The 19,819-nt window shown below is 42.7% G+C and overlaps 1 protein-coding gene across 1 annotated transcript in view; it reads left to right on the top strand.

Annotated features, from left to right (window-relative positions):
• LOC144596749 (CD276 antigen-like) overlaps positions 1-19,819 on the top strand; it is a 41,085-nt gene that overhangs the window by 763 nt on the left and 20,503 nt on the right. The window contains exon 2 of the mRNA XM_078405499.1: positions 3,616-3,678. Coding sequence (XP_078261625.1) covers positions 3,671-3,678 — 8 coding nt within the window. The 5' untranslated portion in view covers positions 3,616-3,670. The remainder of the gene's footprint in view (positions 1-3,615; positions 3,679-19,819) is intronic.

Genomic DNA, 19,819 nt, shown 5'->3' with positions numbered 1-19,819 from the left:
CGACCATGTCTCGATCGCTTGCAGCCGGTGGGAATGTTTCTTGAGTCTCGGTATTAATCGGTCTGCGCCAAGGCTTAATGTCACCAAAAAACAACTCTGCGTGATTAGATACACGGCAGAGATGCTGGCTCTGGAATCCGATGCCAAAAACAGACTGCTGGACGCAGTCAACGGGTCGAGCAGCATTGGTGGAATGAGATGGACAGAATGTTAATCCCTACTTTTTATTTCCTGTATGCCAACTAATTTTCTATCCATGTCAATACGCTTCCCCAATACCATGTGCTCCAATTTTGCCCACTAATCTCCTGTGTGGGACCTTATCAAAGGCTTTCTGAAGGTCCAGGTACACCACATCAGATGCTGCCTGATCCATTGAATTATGCCAGCAGTTCGATATTATTTTTCCATCATGTCTAATTTTGATTATTGCTGAGAGATTGATGTTGGATGGGGCACAAAAATTGTTGAAATAATCCCATGGGGTAATCAAAGCGGGGATTGATATTATTTTTTACTGTTAAATGCACTAACTCCTGCAGAGATGACCTGTGACTCGGACGATTAACATCCCCTTTGTGTTAGGTACGATTCCAACCAGTGGAGGACTTTTGCCATGCAATTAGTCCTGTCTTAGGGCTTCATGTTGGACCCTCATTCTGAGGCATGCCTGGTGCTGCTCCTGGCATGCCCTCCTGCACTCTTCATTGAACCAGTTATCCCTGGTTTGATTATAGTAGGAGCAGAATGTAGGCTGGGCCATGATGTTGAAGATTATGAAGAGTACATTTCTGCTGCTGCTAACCTGTTGATTTCCTATAGTAGTGAGTTACTTACTCCAGATACCCGCATCTCCACTGTTATGCGTTCAAGTTTTGGATATGTTGTGGGATTAGCCAGAATGAGCAACTGTTGTACATTTTGTATATACTGAGATGTACTGATGAAGGAAGGATTTAATGCTTAAAATGAGGAATGGGGTACTGTAAATCATACTGTGGTTTGATGAGTAGGAAAGAACTGCAGGTGCTTGTTTAAATCGAAGGTAGACACAAAATGCTGGAGTAACTCAGCAGGACAGTCAGCATCTCTGGAGAGAAGGAATGGTGATGTTTCGGATCGAGACCCTTCAGTCTGAAGAAATGTCTCGATAGACGATAGGTGCAGGAATAGGCCATTCGGCCCTACGAGCCAGCACCGCCATTCACTGTGATCATGGCTGATCATCCACAATTAGTACCCCGTTCCTGCCTTCTTCCCATATCCCTATCGTTAAGAGCTCTATCTAATTATCTCTTGAAAGCATCCAGAGAATTGGCATCTACTGCCTTCTGAGGCAGAGAATTCCACAGATTCACAACTCTGAGTGAAAAAGATTTTCCTCATCTGCGATTTAAATGGCCTACCCCTTATTCTTAAACTGTGGCCACTGGTTCTGGACTCCCACAACATCGGGAACATGTTTCCTGCCTCTAGCTTGTCCAATCCCTTAATAATCTTGTATGTTTCAATAAGATCCTCTCTCATCCTAAATTCCAGTGTATACACGTCCAGTCGCTCCATTCTTTCAAAATACGACAGTCCTGCCATCCCGGGAATTAACCTCGTGAACCTACGCTGCATTCCCTCAATAGCAAGAACGTCCTTCCTCAAATTTGGAGACCAAAACTGCACACAATACTCCAGATGTGCTCTCACTAGGGCCCTGTACAACTGCAGAAGGACCTATTTTCTCCTATACTCAACTCCTTGTAATGAAGGCCAACATGCCATTTGCTTTCTTCACTGCCTGCTGTACCTGCATGCTTACCTTCAGTAACTGATGAACAAGGACACCCAGATCTCATTGTAATTCCCCTTTTCCTAATTTGACACCATTCAGATAATAATCTGCCTCCCTGTTCTTTCCACCAAAGTGGATAACTTCACATTTATCCACATTAAATGGCATCTGCCCACTCAAAGAACTTGTCCAAGTCACCCTGCATCCTCCTCACAGTTCACACTGCCACCCAGCTTTGTGTCATCTGCAAATTTACTAATGTTACTTTTAATCCCTACATCTAAGTCAGGGATCTCCAAACTATGGCCCGCGGGCCACATGGTGAAGGAGCGCTGCCACTTGCGAGTGCTGCTCTCTCCCCTCTCCCTCCCAGAGCCAGTGAGATCTGCGCCGCTCCTACACTCTTCCCTGGCCCCGTCTCCCTGTAACGCAGCGAAATAAGAACATACACAAGTGAAACTTCCCTCCTCGCCGCCGCCACTCAACCCGGGGATGCAGGGCTACTGAACAACAACTACACTTGTGTTTGTTCTATTTCACTGCGTTAGAGGGAGACGGGGCTGGAGAAGAGAGTGGAGCCATGGCGTAGATCTCGCTGACTCAGGGAATGGGGGGAGAAAGAGGGAGGGTGCAGCTCTCGCAAGTTGCGGCGCTCCTTCACCGGACCCTCTGACCCCCTCCCCGTGCTACCGCTCTCACCCGCTGCTCCCTCTACCCCGACTCTCCCCCCCCCCCCCCCCCCACTCTCTCTCTCTCTTCCCCCCTCTCTCCCTCTCCCAGTGGTGGTCACTGTATTTTTTCTGTTTTATAAATAATTGTATACCTGCGGTATATATATATTCCAATATTTCAAGCTCTTTTTAAAAATTGAATGTTATTTATTTATTTATTTATTTATAAACCGAATGTAAACTAACCTAATATAACCTTTCCTAATCTAATCTAGCGTAACCTAGTCTAAACTTTTTTGAGTTCATTAAATTTATAAAACTTCTTTATTTTTTCCTACTCCCTGCAAAAATATGCCAAATATATAACGTGGCCCTCATGCTGAAAAATTTGGAGGCCCTTGATCTAAGTCATTAATGTATATTGTAAATAGCTGCGGTCCAAGCACCGAGCCTTATGGTACCCGACTAGTCACTGCCTGCCATTCTGAAAGGGACCCGTTAATCCCTTCTCTTTGTTTCCTGTCTGCCAACCAATTTTCTATCCATGTCAGTACCCGACCCCCAATACCATGTGCTCTAATTTTGCCCACTAGTATCCTATGTGGGACCTTATCAAAGGCTTTCTGAAAGTCCAGGTCGACTACATCCACTGGCTCTCCCTTGTCCATTTTCCTAATAACATCCTCAAAAAATTCCGGAAGTATAGTCAAGCATGCTTTCCCCTTCGTAAATCCATGCTGACTCAGACCGATCCTGTTACTGCTATCCAAATGTTCTGCTATTTCATCTTTTATAATTGACTCCAGCATCTTCCCCACCACTGATGTCAGGCTTATTTGTCTATGATGCCCTGTTTTCTCTCCCTCCTTTTTTAAAAAGTGGGATAACATTAGCTACCCTCCAATCCACAAAAACTGATCCTGGACTGGTTTCGACGCAAAACGTCACCCAGTCCTTCTATCCAGAGATGCTGTCTATCCCGCTGAGTTACTCCAGTATTTTGTGTCGACCTGTGGTTTAATGAAATGGTTTGAATTCTATTTAAGGCTTGGAATGTAAGACATCACCTATCTGCCACATAATGATGACACTGCCAAACATATTAGGGTATTATTTCCTGGTGGTCATATTCTTAATTTCATTAAAAACTCTTTACTTCAGAGCCTACTGTCGTGTTGTCATCCAATCTACAAACTGGTTGTACATCCTTCCCAAGATGCACAGGTAGGACTGTTCTGACAGATCCATTGTTTCTGTATATTCTTGCCCTCAGAACTTATTTCATACTTCCCCATGTCCTGTATCTTGTCTAAACCCCCTCCGCTCTTTCCTTGTAAGGAATTCATTCCATCCTCCCCCTTTCTATGCTCTGCCAAATCTTCTCTTCTGTTTTGTTTACAAAGCTTAATGGAACTTGTGGCCACTTCTGCTTATTTCTTGCACTACTGTGCGTGTCTATCTTCCTGGCCAGATCAAGGATAGGGTTTTCCTTATCCTACCTTTCTATTCCCCCTACCTTGGCAACCATTCTGTTACTTCTGCCAGCTTCATTGAGATGCTGTCACCAGGTGGATCTTCCCCACCCATCTCTGTCCTCTACCTTTAAAATCTCTATAATTCCCCAGTCTGCTCTTCCATTTCCACCAATCACTCCCTTTCTGGAGCAGCTTCCCATTGGAGGTGAAGCACTGACTTATTCAGGATCCCATTTACGTAGCGCAAGTCATTATATCATCAACAATGGTACAATAAAATGCAGTTTGGGTGACTACTTCGCCGACACCTCCAATTTACTGTAATACTATCCCTGCATTTCCAATTGTTGTTGAATTAAACTCTTCATTCCACTTCCACTCAGATCGTTAAGCATTGACTTTAACAGTTTCAGATGTTTGTCAGAGCTAACTAATCCTGATCACTAATCTGCTTTGATATAAATTGTTTTTTTTCACTCTATGGTTGCTAACTAATCTAGTGGGTATTTGCATCATGTTTAAAAATTTCAAACCTCAAGCAATAAAAGTTCCTCCAGTACTTAGTTTTCTGCTTAAAATTCCAGCATCTGCATTTTACTGCGGTGTTTCAGTAAATATTCATCTCTCTTGTTTAGTAATGATTATATGTGATATGAGGACTATCTTGGTCTCTGCACAAACACAGTTTCTCGATATTCTCTCCACATCTTCTTTCACAACTCTGGCCGTTTTCCTACTTTTCTAATTCTGATGAATGCTTATCAACCTGAAATATTAACTCTATAGATGCTGTCTGAACTGCTGTCTAACATATCACTCATGATGTGTAGAACTATTTTGAGTTTCTTGAATAATTTCTGTATTGGCTTTCCCTTCACAAATTGATGGGTGACAAGGGTATTGGAGCAGAAGTCTGTGTTGTAGACACGGTCTTCAAATTAAACATTCAGTGCAGTTAAAGATGATTTATGGTTCCTAGTAGTTATGTTGTTGCTGTTACTGGTTGGCTGAGGTTTATCAGTGCAAGCTTTAGCAGAAGGAAGTTATTCACTGAAAGAACTTTTGGCATGTCTTTCAGTTGATCTCCCACTAGTTGAGATTGCAATCAAATTCTCATGCTTTTGGATTTTGCTCATTTTTGTAGACTTAGGATTGCTTAAAGAGGACGAACAAACCTTGAGATTTGTTAAAATTGAGTACGTTATTGTTTCGAGACTTCCAATCCATTCGTTACTTGAAGTACTCTTGATGGGTGATTTCACAATTCCTGTCTCAATGCTCAAATGTGAAATATTTCCATATCTCCACTATTTTCATTATTATCTTGAGAATATTGTCACGGTAACTTATTGTTGAATATTTTGAATTTTGTGAGTTGCTAATCTAGTACACGAATAGCAATGTCTCCCAAACAAAATAGGTGACCATTTTCTGCAAAAATTGAGGAGAAAAGTTCGGGATCTGCTGATTGCCTTGTGGCTCAATTCAAAAAGACGCACATTTAGCTATTCCTGTGTTCCTGTGAAGTATCAGCCAGAGCTTCAAGGTTTTTTACCCAACTCACACTGAAGAGTTCTTCCAATTTAGCTCGGGTTGACAGTTAGCAATAGCTAACCTTTTATTCTGTTCTGCCTGCATTTCTTTATGCATTTATCTACTGTGACGGAGCCCACTCTTGGATGCAGCTCTGATCTCTATCACTGCCGAACAGGCCGGGGAGGCCAATCCCTAACATCATTGATAACAGCTAGGTCCAATTAGCTGGCTTCGGATTTGGCCACCTAAACCTCGACAGCCTACTCCCAGAAGTTCTAGCCAGAGGAGAAAATGGAGAGAAAAGAAGCAAACGAGAATGAGGAGGGAGGACGGTAGAGAAAGTGGGATCCTCCCTGCTAGCTGTGCTCCCCTGTCGCATGTTCGAGGAAGACTGAGCTACTGGGACAAACCTGAGACCACCGGTGCCAATGTGTAATCAAGTCTGGGCTTTCGGGAAGAGGCCCTAGACAGTCAGTGGCTCTACTGAGGCTATGACCAAGTGGCCGGGGCAAGCCTGAGACGCCGTGCCTTTTCCTGCCCATGTTGAATGTGAGGTGCTGTTCATCCAGTTTGCATGTTGTCTAGATCCAGCAGTGGAGTAGGCCCATGACAGAAAGGCCAAGGAAATGGGAAGGGGGGCGCTTAGCAACTGGAAGATCCAACAGGCCATGGCGGGCCGAGTGCAAGCATTTAGCAACCTGGTCATCTATTCCAGGGATCTCCAAACTATGGCCCGTGGGCCACATCTAGCACGGCACGAGATCTTATCTGGCCCGCAGCAGGCTCTTAGACAGCGGGGACTGGAGGCAGAAGCTGCCGGCGAAGGTTCGTCGGAGAGCGGATCGCCACTGACCCAGAGCCGGGACAGGGCGAGAGATCACAGCTCCCCCTCGAAACTTCCCGCCTTGCCACCGCTCAACCTGGGGAGAGGGAGGGGGGGACGGGGGGAGAGAGAGTCGGGGTAGAGGGAGCAGTGGGTGAGCGCGGGGAGGGGGAGGGTGTCAGAACGTCCGGTGAAGGAGCACCGGACAATACGAACAAGCACAAGTGAAACTTCCCTCCTCGCCGCCGCCGCTCACCCCGGGGATGCAACTACACTTGTGTTTGTTCTTATTTTGCTGCATTAGAGGGAGACGGGCCGGGGAAGAGAGTGGAGTAGCGGCGCAGATCTCGCTGGCTCTGGGAGAGGGGAGCGAGAGAGAGGGAAGGAGCAGCCCCCGCAAGTGCGGCGCTCCTTCACCAGACCCTCTGACACCCTCCCCGTGCTCCCGCTCTCACCCGCTTCGCCCTCTACCCCGACTCTCTCCCCCCACCCCCCACTCTTCCCCCCCCCACACTCTTCCCCCCCCCACACTCTTCCCCCCCCCCACCCCCCACTCTTCACCCCCCCCACCCCTCTCTCCCCAGTGGTGTTCACTGTATTTTTTCTGTTTTATAAATAATTGTATACATACGGTATATATATAGTCCAATATTTCACGCTCTTTTTAAAAATTGAATATTATTTATTTGTTGCCATATAAACCTAATGTAAACTAACCTAATCTAACCTGACCTAGTTTAACCTTTCCTAATTTAATCGAACATAACCTAGTCTAAACTTTTTTGAGTTCATTAAATTTATAAAAGTCACACTTTATTTTTTCCTACGGCCCGCAAAAATGTGCCAAGTATATAATGTGGCCCTCATGCTGAAAAGTATGGAGGCCCCTGATCTAGTCTATGCTTGGTTTCGCCGATGTAAAGGAAGCCACATCAGGACACACCTAATGCACCTTCCATCCAGAGATACTGCCTGATCTGCTGTGTTACTCCAGAATTTTGTGTCTATGTCGCTTATCTATGTTCTCCAGAGATGCAGCCTGACCAGCAGAGTTGCTCCAGCTGTTTGTCTTTTTTTGCAAACCAGCATATGCAGTTGCTTGTCTCATTCGCCTTCAATTTTACCACCAATTCCATGTACCCTACTTTGTTAATCAATCTTATGGTAAATCTAAATGCATCATATCCCTTAGATTCCCCCTTTATTCCACTAGTCACATCCTCAAAGAACTTCAGCAGACTAGTTAAATGTGAGTTTCCCTTCCTAAACTCATGCTAATTCTGCTTAATCCTTTTTATTTAAAGGTGTTCAATTATTAAATTATTAGTGATTCAAACATTTTGGGCTACTAGTTTCTGGGTTTCTGTCTCCTGTTTCTCTTTTTATTTCTGAGGTTTTGTTTACCCTTCAACCATTTACTTATTAACCCGCCTGTGTTCCCATCCCAGCCTTGAATTTTGAAATTATTTTCCTCGTTTTATTTCTTGTCTTTTTGGTATCTATTTATATCTTAAACCACCTCGGGGAAACAACCTCCATAATTGTTTTTTCCAAATCTGATTTAGTTTAGATTCCTTGTTGCATGTCATGTCTTCAGCCCTCCATGCCCAAGACCTCAATAACCTCATTGCCTTTTTTCTGTCCTAATTTATCTGAAAAGGGAATGTAGACTGCAAGAGTAATCCAGCAAGAAACTGAAAAAGGAATGTAGAATGCAAGAGTAATCGAGGAAGAAACAAAGTGCATGCATGAAATGGAAAATATTAACAAGTTAATGTTGAGTCACTTGTAGTTAGAGGAGAAATTTACGATTTCGTAGAAGGAATTGGCAAAGAAATTAGGTTTGTGTATGACTTAATTGCAGTTCATGCAAGAAACTGAAAATAGTAGAGAACAAAGGTAAAATAAGGAGCTAATCGAGATCGACATTACTAAGAATATAGCATTCAATGGAACTGAAAGCTGAAAAATCACCTAAACCTGATTTGCAATGCAAGATTTTGAAAGATGTGGTTATAGTGAAAGTGGATTCACTGCTCATCCAAAATTCACTCTTGAGGATAGTGAAAATTTGGCACTGCCTATTTATATATGGTTGAATGGTGCAGGAAGCCAAATGGGTTTTCCCTACATGTTGGTGTTCTTTCTCTGCCATTGACCATCCTTGTCCTTTTTAAGTTTCTGCTTGTTCTCTCCCTAATGCATGCTTGGTGACTTGGCCTCGTGTTCCTTCACCAAATTGATACTAATTTCCTGTTGGGGAAGAAAACCTGTTCTTATTTTGTCTTAATTTTCGCTTAAGCTTAAAAAAAATATATGGCTGTGGCCTCAGGGCTGTCAATTGCATCAAAAGCTGTTATGTGATTCACCAGCTTTTTAGAACAACCATGGGATGGGTAATAAAATGTCTTACTTCTGCATACATGTTTGCAATTCTAATAATAAAATGCCAGCAGCGTCATCAACATTAGTCAGCTCATATGAAGTTTCTGCTGCGGTAATCATATCTGCTTAAGGCAATGTGATGAACCTTGACTTTTGAAGCTGTTGCATTTGTTTTTTTACTGGTTTGTTACGTGACCTGCTACTTGTTTTTTAAATTTGGTTCTGAACTCTAGAAATTAGTTGGTCCATCTTCTGGTGTTTGCTCTGGCAAGATACTATTCCTCTCTTCTCTTCTTGCTACCCCTTCAAGTGTGTGGACATCCACCCCAAATTGTTGGAAAGGTCCATCTTACGCTCTAGTGTTCAGTGCGGCAGTTTGAAATTACAATAAGATTTGGTTAACGCGGGTAGAAACATAGACATAGAAAATAGGTGCAGGAGTAGGCCATTACATGGCGTAACAAGAGGAGTTGAGTATAGGAGCAAAGAGGTCCTTCTACAGTTGTACCGGGCCCTGGTGAGACCGCACCTGGAGTACTGTGTGCAGTTTTGGTCTCCAAATTTGAGGAAGGATATTCTTGCTATGGAGGGCGTGCAGCGTAGGTTCACTAGATTAATTCCCGGAATGGCGGGACTGTCGTATGTTGAAAGGCTGGAGCGATTGGGCTTGTATACACTGGAATTTAGAAGGATGAGGGGGGATCTTATTGAAACATATAAGATAATTAGGGGATTGGACACATTAGAGGCAGATAACATGTTCCCAATGTTGGGGGAGTCCAGAACAAGGGGCCACAGTTTGAGAATAAGGGGTAGGCCATTTAGAACGGAGATGAGGAAGAACTTTTTCAGTCAGAGGGTGGTGAAGGTGTGGAATTCTCTGCCTCAGAAGGCAGTGGAGGCCAGTTCGTTGGATGCTTTCAAGAGAGAGCTGGATAGAGCTCTTAAGGATAGCGGAGTGAGGGGGTATGGGGAGAAGGCAGGAACGGGGTACTGATTGATAGTGATCAGCCATGATCGCATTGAATGGCGGTGCTGGCTCGAAGGGCTGAATGGCCTACTCCTGCACCTATTGTCTATTGTCTATTCGGCCCTTCGAGCCTGCACCGCCATTCAATATGATCATGGCTGATCATCCAGCTCAGTAGCCTGTACCTGCCTTCTCTCCATACCCCCTGATCCCTTTAGCAAAAAGGGCCACATCTAACTCCCTGCAGAGATTTCCACAGACTCACCACTCTCTGTGTGAAGAAATGTTTTCTCATCTCGGTCCTAAAAGACTTGCCCCTTATCCTTAAGCTGTGACCCCTGGTTCTGGACTCCCCCAACATCTGGAACAATCTTCCCGCATCTAGCCTCTCCAACCCCTTAAGAATTTTATATGTTTCTATAAGATCCCCCCTCAGTCTTCTAAATTCCAGCGAGTACAAGCCCAGTCTATCCAGTCTTTCCTCATATGTAAGTCCCGCCATCCCAGGGATCAATCTGGGTAAATTGATCAGCATTTCTGTTGTTCCAAAATGGGAAATAATCATACATCAGTGATAGATATCAGACAAATATTTAAAATCTTGGGCTGAGAAATTCTAAAAGATAAGGCAACAATTTGAAACACAAAACATCTTGGGGGGTGGGGGGGTCTTGGAAGAGTGAGCGTGCTGCCTTTTGGGGTCACTTTAAAGTAAAGGGCTGCCCATTTAAAACATAAATTATGAGGGTCATCGGTAGACAGATTTTCGATTAACAGGATGAAAGTTACCATAGGTAGAATGAATGTGGAGTTATGGTTAAGTTCAGATCAAAGTGTGATTGTATGGAGTGGAAGAACAAGCTCGGGTGGTTTTTCTGTTCCAAATTCTTGTCCACATGCATAGAGGCTTCTATCTGCAAAGATTTAATTGGACCATCTTTCTGGTCAACAAAACTAAGGACCAATAGTATGAGATGGACATTAATACATTCTGGTGAAAATAGATGCATTGTTTGACTAAGTTGTTACTGCAAGGTGTGGTTGAGGCAAGTAGACTTGATACAAGTATAGCTGGATAAACGCAATGGAGCGAGGAAGTTGCTGAAAGTGTAGAATCTCATCAATATAGGACAGGTCACCTGGCAGCCTCTTGCATTGCTACACATGCTGCATAATGACAATGCAACATTGGGATTTAACACTTGACTGAACACTAACAGAAATACTGTCTGTGTTTGCTTTGATACAGACTCTCCTACGTCACTATCACTGTGGCGACTACACCATAGCAAAATTCTGAGGTTATTCAAGCTAGAGAATGGAGTAAGCTCGGGGGGGGGGGGGGGGGGGCAGGGGGCATTCTCAGTTTGCTCTGAGTGCAGTAAACAACATTGTTGAAAGGGAGATGAAGGCACAGGGATACACAAATAATTAGGAAAGATAATAGTGTGGCCTTTGTAATGAGGGAGATTTGAGTACCCAACTGAAACTATCCTGCTGCAACTATATAGTACCCATCAGGAAGCATAGTAAGTAACATTGTTTCCTGTCTTAATTACTTACCAAAGGGTATAGAGCCTGTAGCAGCCATGCAAAGGGATTCACTAAACTGGTTCCAGGGATTGTGAGTGTGCCACTTAAGGAGAGATTTGAGAGATGCAAATCTCTCCTTACGAGATGCAACGTGGAAATAGGCTCTTTGGCCCACCGAGTCCACGCCGACCTGCAATCACCCCATACACTAACACAATCCTACAAACCAGGGTCAATTTAACCCACTCAATTAACCCACAAACCTGCATGTCTATGGGATGTTGGAGGCAACCAGAGAACCTGGAGAAAACCTACGTGGTCACAGGGAGAACGTACAAATTCCATTCAGACAGTACCCGTAGATGTGTTCTGTGGGTTTTGGAAGAATACACGAAGAGCTTATTGAAAATTACAAAGTTCTCAAGGCTTGACAGACATGGGGGAAGAAGTATCTGCAACTAAAGAATATAAATGGGAATTGCATTCTCAAGGTAATGAACGGGCTGTTTCTGACTGAGGTTTGCAGACATTTGTTCATGTACAGGGTGGTGAATCATTGTTATTCCTGGCAGGCTTCGAGACTCCTTGAGTTAATTAAAAACAGATTATTAGATTTCTGGATATGATGGGTAGTGCAGAGAAATTGGCACTGAGGTAGAACATCACCCATGTTCGATGAGTGTCAAGGCATGCAGGAGTTACTCCATTTGTTTTGTTATCCTCCTCCCCATCCCTTGATTCCTTAATTACCCAGAAATCTGAACTGTGGCTCTCTGGAGTAGGATATTCTAAAGGTACACACACCACCCTTGTATTGGAGAACTTTCTCTTCATTTCAATTCAAAATTTCAATCTCTTTCTTGTGAAACTGACCACTGGTTGTGATCTCCATGGCTGAAACATTTACTTTGTTCAGATCGATAAAGACCTGAAACATTAACACTTTTCGGCACTTTGTGTTAGGCTGGGGTTTAATGACTTTGTGTTTCTGTGGAACTGGGATTTGTATTGGAAAGCTAACTGTACAGGTCAGGCAGGCTAAACAGTGTAAAGGCCTGAAGCAATATTATCAGATAAATTTGGAAAGGTTTTATCCATTTGCCAGGCTATTAGAAATCTCATAACAGGTGCTGAATGAGGAGAGGTAAAGATGAATATGTAAGACAGGAGAAATGAAATGTTAGAGAAAATGCAGTCCAGGAATTAAGGGCAATGAATCAAAGATGGAAATGTGTGTAAATATGATATGGATATGAGTGGAATATGGCTAAGAGATGAGCAGCATTACCTATTGGTATTTCTGGTTACAAAACTGACATGTTTGAAAGAAAAGAGGTAGGGCTAGGGTGTGGGTCATATAATTAGCTGCAGAAATAATTACAATTGTTAAAGTTAAGGGCCTATAGTTGGTATTTGCTTGGGATTTGTGATAGCTTAGTTCCGTTTCAGTTTTGTGTTTTCTGTGGTACAAATGAGGCAACGTAGGATCCGCAGTCTCATCGATAGAAGGGACTAGTGATAGCCGATAGGGCAGTTGACTGAGTAGTTGCTTTGCACTTTCTGCCACTTGGGAGAAAGTCTACTCAAACTCTCTCCTTACGTGGCAAACTCACAATCCCTGGAACCAGTTTAGTGAATTACATTGCACTGCTGCTACAGACTATATCCTTTGGCAAGGCTTCTGTGCCCTGGAGCATGGCCGTGGGGGGTGAGAGTAAATACTTGCTGTTGCAATAATCATATAGAATATGACCTGGTTGCCTTGTGACAGCTTTCAGATGATGGAAAAATAAACACTTTGGAACAAATTTGCTAAAAACAACAGATAAGCAGCAACCAAATAAAGTACAAAACGTCATGATATTATGTACAGGCTCTCCTTGAACTCATACCAGCAAATGCCACTCTTTAAGATTACTGATGACTGGGCTCGGGCATTGCTAGAATACATCTATTCCAAACCTCTGCTGGCTAGACTTTCATTTTCATAAACTATTCTGAAATTTTGGTATATTCACTTAATTCTGATTTTGCATTGGCTGCCAATCCAGCAATGCCTGGATTTCAAGAAATTCAACACTGAATTCCAGAATTTAAGATTATGTGCCATTTCAGTTTGTGTCAGAAATTACCAGTTCTGATCGGTCATCGACATGTAAAGTTAATTACGTTTATTCTCTCTCCATTGGTGCTCTCTGATGTGAGTATTTCCACCATTGGCTTTGATTTATTCTCAGCTGCTGTTGCATTTTGTGTATTAGGTACAGTACTTTTTTTTCCACCACTGTTCTCATTTACTTCCTGTTTATCTCCATTTGTACATCAGCAATGATTGAACAAGTTGTCTTCATCCACACTCAGCCAGCACCATACTCTTTATTCTTATCTCTGTACATCTCAAATATTTGCTCTATCCTCTCTATCCCACGTTTCTGCAAAATAAGTATTTCCGGTTTTTGTTTATATCTAGAGGGCAGAGATTTGAGGTATGGGTAAAATACATACAGCAGCAAAACAGATCTGTAAATACAGTATGCATCGATACAATAAACAAATATCCAATAAATTTTAAAAAAGCCTTAATCTACTTTTTTTTCCAATTATTGTATGTACTTCTGCAGCTCCGTATAATGTTTAATGTAACAACATTTTTTTGGCATGTCATTACTTCAAAACTTCTGTGAATAAGTTGTTGTTCTTCAGTGGCTTGGGAATTTGTAATAACCCTGTCACCACCTTCACCGAGAGCGACACAGAAGTTGAAACCCTGTCTGGCCTCTGATCACAGAAGGCCAAAGAGTAAATGTCAAACTATATTGATGACGTCTATACAGCAGGATGTAAACTAAATGTAGCACTGTCTGTGCAGATAGCTCAGCAGATTGAGCTTTGCAGTGAGAATGTATTAATAAATAAATGCTCTTTCGACTCCTGGTTCAATCAGTCAGTTACGCAGGAAACCAGTAAACAAGGTTAGAAAATAGCTCCTCACAACCACAGCTGGTTTCTGAGTAAGCAATAGCTCCACTGTTGCATTTAAAGTGACCAAACATTCAAAATGCAAGACAGACAATGCAACTCTAGCAACTGATAATACTAATTCTCAATGTGCACAGAGATTTGCAACAGATGTGTACAAAGTTGTAGAAAGGTAGAAATTCTTTATTTACTTTTCTGTTAAGGGAAAAAGGTTATTTGTGCACAAATACATGCAATGCATAGAACAGTACAGCATAGGAACAGCCCCGTTGGTCCACAATATCTATGCCGGACATGATGCCAAGTTAATCTCCGTCTGAAAGTGGGCCATATCCCTCTTTCTCTGCATATCCACATGCCTATCTAAAAGCCTCAAATTCTACTTTCATATCTGTTTCTAAGACGACCCTTGGTAGTGAATCCCAGACACCCACCACACCTTAAAGTTATGCCTTCGAATAGAAGATTCTGACACTCTTACCTATCTATGTCGTATAATTTTATATACTTTCAAAGCTTCCACATCCTTCTTGTAATGGGGTGACCAGAATTGTGTGCAATACTCTAAATAAGGCTTAACCAAAATCCTATAAAGTTGGATCATGACTTCCAGACTCTTGTTCAAATGTGCCGACCTCTGAAAGCAAGCATACTATGTGCATCTTTACCACTCTATCTTCTTGAATTGCCACTTTCAGGGAATTATGGCCTTGGACCCCACTTTCAGGGAATTATGGCTTTGGACCCCAAGATCTCTGTATATTAATTCTGTTAAGGATCATGCCATTAATTGTGTGTTCTATCCTTGCATCTGACCTTCCAAAGTGCAACACCTCGCACTTGCTTGGATTTAACTTTATCTGCAATTTCTCCGCCATTTCCGTAGCTGGTCAAAATTCTGCTGTATGCCTTGACAGCCTTCCTCAAAGTCCACGTGGCCAGCCATCTTAGTATCATCTGCAAACCTGCTAGCAAATCCATCTACAGTTATGTCTGAAGAAGGGTCTCGACCCGAAACGTCACCCATTCCTTCTCTTCCGAGATGCTGCCCGACCTGCTGAGTTACTCCAGCATTTTGTGAATAAATCGATTTGTACCAGCATCTGCAGTTATTTTCTTATACAGTTATGTCCTTTATATATCACATTTATATGTATCACAAATAGGAGAGGTCCTAGCCCATACAGTGCCATCCATAATGTTTGGGACAAAGCCATCATTTATTTATTTGCCTCTGTACTCCACAATTTGTAATAGAAAAAAAATCACATGTGGTTAAAGTGCACATTGTCAGATTTTATTAAAGGATATTTGTATACATTTTGGTTTCACCATGTAGAAATTATATGTTTATACATAGTCGTCGTCCCCCCATTTCAGGGCACCATAATGTTTGGCTCATAAGGCTTCACAGGTGTTTGTAATTCCCAGGTGTGTTTAAATGCCTCCTTAATGCAGGTATAAGAGAGCTCTCAGCACCGAGTCTTTCCTCCACTTTCAGAAACTTTTATTGCTGTTTATCAACATGAGGACCAAAGTTGTGCCAATGAAAGTCAAAGAAGCCATTATGAGACTGAGAAACAAGAATAAACTATTAGAGCCATCAGCCAAACCATCAGTTTACCATAATCAACTGTTTGGAACATCATTAAGAAGAAAGAGAGCACTGGTGAGCTTACTAATCGCAAAGGGACTGGCAGGCCAAGGAAGACCTCCACAGCTGATGACAGAAGAATTCTCTCGAGAAAAAAGAAAAATCCCCCACCTATGAAACACTTCAGGAGTCGGGTGTTGATTTGTCAATGACCACAGTCCGCAGAAGACTTCATGAACAGAAATGCAGAGGCTACACTGCAAGATGCAAACCACTGGTAAGCTGCAAAAATAGGATGGCCAGGTTACAGTTTGCCAAGAAGTACTTAAAAGAGCAACCACAGTTCTGGGAAAAGGTCTTGTGGACAGATGACATGAAGATTAACTTATATCAGAGTGATGGCAAGAGCAAAGTATGGAGGAGCGAAGGAACTGCCCAAGATCCAAAGCATACCACCTCATCTGTGAAACATGGTGGTGGGGGTGTTATGGCCTGGGCATGTATGGCTGCTGAAGGTACTGACAACTGCTGATGGTAGCAGCATAATGAATTCTGAAGTGTATAGACACATCCTATCTGCTTAAGTTCAAACAAATGCCTCTAAACTCATTGGCCGGTGGTTCATTCTACAGCAATGACAATGATCCCAAACATGCTGCTGAAGCAACAAAGGAGTTTTTCAAAGCTAAAAAATGGTCCATTCTTGAGTGACCAAGTCAATCACCTGATCTGAACCCAATTGAGCATGCCTTTTATATGCTGAAGAGAAAACTAAAGGAGACAAGCCCCAAAAACAAATATCAGCTAAAGATGGCTGCAATACAGGCCTGGCAGAGCATCTCCAGAGAAGACACCCAGCGACTGGTGAAGTCCATGAATCACAGACTTCAAGCAGTAATTGCAGGCAAAGGATATGCAACAAAATACTCAACATGACTACTTTCATTTGCATGACATTGCTGTGTCCCAAACATTATGGTGCCCTGAAATGGGGGGACTATGTATAAATACTACCGTAATTTTTACATGGTGAAACCAAAATGTATAAAAATGGCCTTTATTAAAATCTATCAATGTGCACATTAACCACATGTGATTTTTTTCCTATTACAAATCTCAAATTGTGGAGTACAGAGGCAATAAATGATGGGTCTTTGTCCCAAACATTATGGACGTCACTGTATCTCTACGGAACTCCACTGGTCGTAGACCTCCTGTCTGAATATTGCCCTTCCACCATAATTCTGTCCTCTATCAGAATGCCAGTTCTGAATCCATGCAACCTAGTCACTGTAAATCCCATGCACAATAATCTCCTGGATTAGCCTACTGTGGGGGACTTTATCAAATGCCTTACAAAGAGCCATGCAGACACCATCCACCGCCCTATCCTCATCAATCGTCTTTGTCACCTAAAAAAAAAAACTCAATCAAGTTAGTAAGATACACGAATTGCTGCATACAAAGCCATGCTAACCACCCCAAATTAATTTTGCCTTTCTCCAATTTAGTACCTTCCCACCTTCTCTCTATTCAAAAGAATCTTAAAACTTATGGAGTTCTGATCACTATCCTGAAACACCAGTCACTTGGCCAGGATCATTTCCCGACACAAGGTCCAGTATGTTCACTTCTCGGCTTGGACTATCCATAAACTGTTTCAAGGAACCCTCGGATGTGCCTCTCAAATTCTGCCCCATCTCAGCTTTGGCACTGTAAGTCCCAGTCAATATTGATGAGGTTAATCACTCATCACTCCAGTTGCTTGCGCATCTTTTATTGCTATGTCTACATATCTATTCCTCTATCTACTGTTTGCTATAGGGCAGCCTGTCGTGCAATCCCATTAGAGTACTTCCTTATTTCTAAGCTCTACCCATATTACCTCAGCGGAAGAACCTTCAGTATTTCTGAGTACCCACTGTGATTGTCTGCCTGATTGATAGTTCAACTCCTTTTTTCCCCTCCATCTCGATCACATCAACAATTGTGACTAAAATTAGAGCACGTGGTGTTGGGGGTAGGGTGTTGATATGGATAGAAAATTGGTTGGCAGACAGGAAACAAAGAGTAGGAGTAAACGGGTCCTTTTCAGAATGGCAGGCAGTGGCGAGTGGAGTGCTGCAAGGCTCGGTGTTGGGGCCGCAACTGTTTACCATATATATATTAATGATTTGGAAGAGGGAATTAGAACCAACAATAGCAAGTTTGCGGATGACACAAAGCTGGGTGGCAGTGTAAACTGTGAAGAGGATGTTAGGAGGTTGCAGGATGACCTGGACAGGTTGAGTGAGTGGGCAGATGCGTGGCAGATGCAGTATAATATAGATAAATGTGAGGTTATCCACTTTGGCGGCAAAAACAAGGAGGCAGATTATTATCTCAATGGTGTTAGGTTAGGTAAGGGGGAGGTGCAGCGAGACCTGGGTGTCCTGTACACCAGTCACTGAAAGTTGGCGTGCAGGTACAGCAGGCAGTGAAGAAAACTAATGGAATGCTGGCCTTCATAACAAGAGGATTTCAGTATAGGAGTAAAGAGGTTCTTCTGCAGTTGTATAGGGCCCTGGTAAGACCGCATCTGGAGTATTGTGTACAGTTTTGGTCTTCTAATTTGAGGAAGGACATCCTTGTAATTGAGGCAGTGCAGCGTAGGTTCACAAGATTAATCCCTGGGATGGTGGGACTGTCATATGAGGAAAGATTGAAAAGACTAGGCTTGTATTCACTGGAGTTTAGAAGGATGAGGGGGATCTTATAGAAACATATAAAATGATAAAAGGACTGGACAAGCTAGATGTAGGAAAAATGTTCCCAATGTTAGACGAGTCCAGAACCAGGGGCCACAGTCTTAGAATAAAGGGGAGGCCATTTAAAACTGAGGTGAGAAAAAACTTTTCCACCCAGAGAGTTGTGAATTTGTGGAATTCTCTGCCACAGAGGGCAGTGGAAGCCAAATCACTAGATGGATTTAAGAGAGAGTTAGATAGAGCTCTAGGGGCTAGTGGAATCAAGGGATATGGGGAGAAGGCAGGCACGGGTTATTGATTGTGGACGATTGGCTATGATCACAATGAATGGCGGTGCTGGCTCGAAGGGCCAAATGGCCTTCACCTGCACCTATTTTCTATGTTTCTACATCCGTAACATCGAATGCCTGGAACATTGCTCTGCCAGTCGTGTGCCCCTTGCAACCACATTTCCACTATGGCAACAACGTCATAGTCTCAATCCAGGCTCCAGGTTCATATGCTTTCTCCACAATACATTGAAATAAACACATTTCTGCCCATTCAATGTCGCCATATTCCTTCACCCCTCCCAGCCTGTCCTTCCTTTGCGTCTTGCTGATTCTAACCTCTACCCCTCACTTCTTCCAATTTCTGACTTGCTACTGAGGTTCCCACTTCCATGCTTCTCTAGTTTCAACCCTTCCCAGCAGTGCTAGCGAACCTCCCTGCAAGGATATTGGTTCTCAATTTCTTGACCAATGAATGTAAGCATACCACATACCAGTATTTGTGATGCCACTTTCAGGGAGCTATACATTTGGACTTTAAGATCCTTCTATACATAAATGCTATTAAGGGTCTTGCAATAAATGTATACTTTCCCGTCACCCATTCCTTCTCTCCCGAGATGCTGCCTGACCTGCTGAGTTACTCCAGCATTTTGTGAATAAATCGATTTGTACCAGCATCTGCAGTTATTTTCTTATATACTTTCCCTTTATATTTATCCTCCCAATGTGCAACACCTCACATTTGTTCGGATTAAATTCAAATGATTTTTTTTTTAAGCTGGAAATATACTGAGAATGGTGGTATTGAATAATTCCAGACGCCTCTATTACATTTTATTTTGTAATTGTTCGAAGGAGTACAATTTCAGCTGGGCTTGCCTGGCCTTGTAACTATTGTTCTCTCTGGTGCCCTTGTGTGCAATCACTTTCTTTCTATAGTAAGGTGAACAAGATTGTATTTGTTACTCCAGTGGCCATAGTTGAGTACAACTTCAAGCAATACTTTCCTGTTCTTCCATTATTCCTTAGGTAACCCTCGATTCAAAAGGCT

This window comes from Rhinoraja longicauda, chromosome 9 (genome assembly GCF_053455715.1).
Source record: "Rhinoraja longicauda isolate Sanriku21f chromosome 9, sRhiLon1.1, whole genome shotgun sequence".
Taxonomy (NCBI): Eukaryota; Metazoa; Chordata; class Chondrichthyes; order Rajiformes; family Arhynchobatidae; genus Rhinoraja; species Rhinoraja longicauda.
This window is presented reverse-complemented; position numbering and strand designations above follow the sequence as displayed.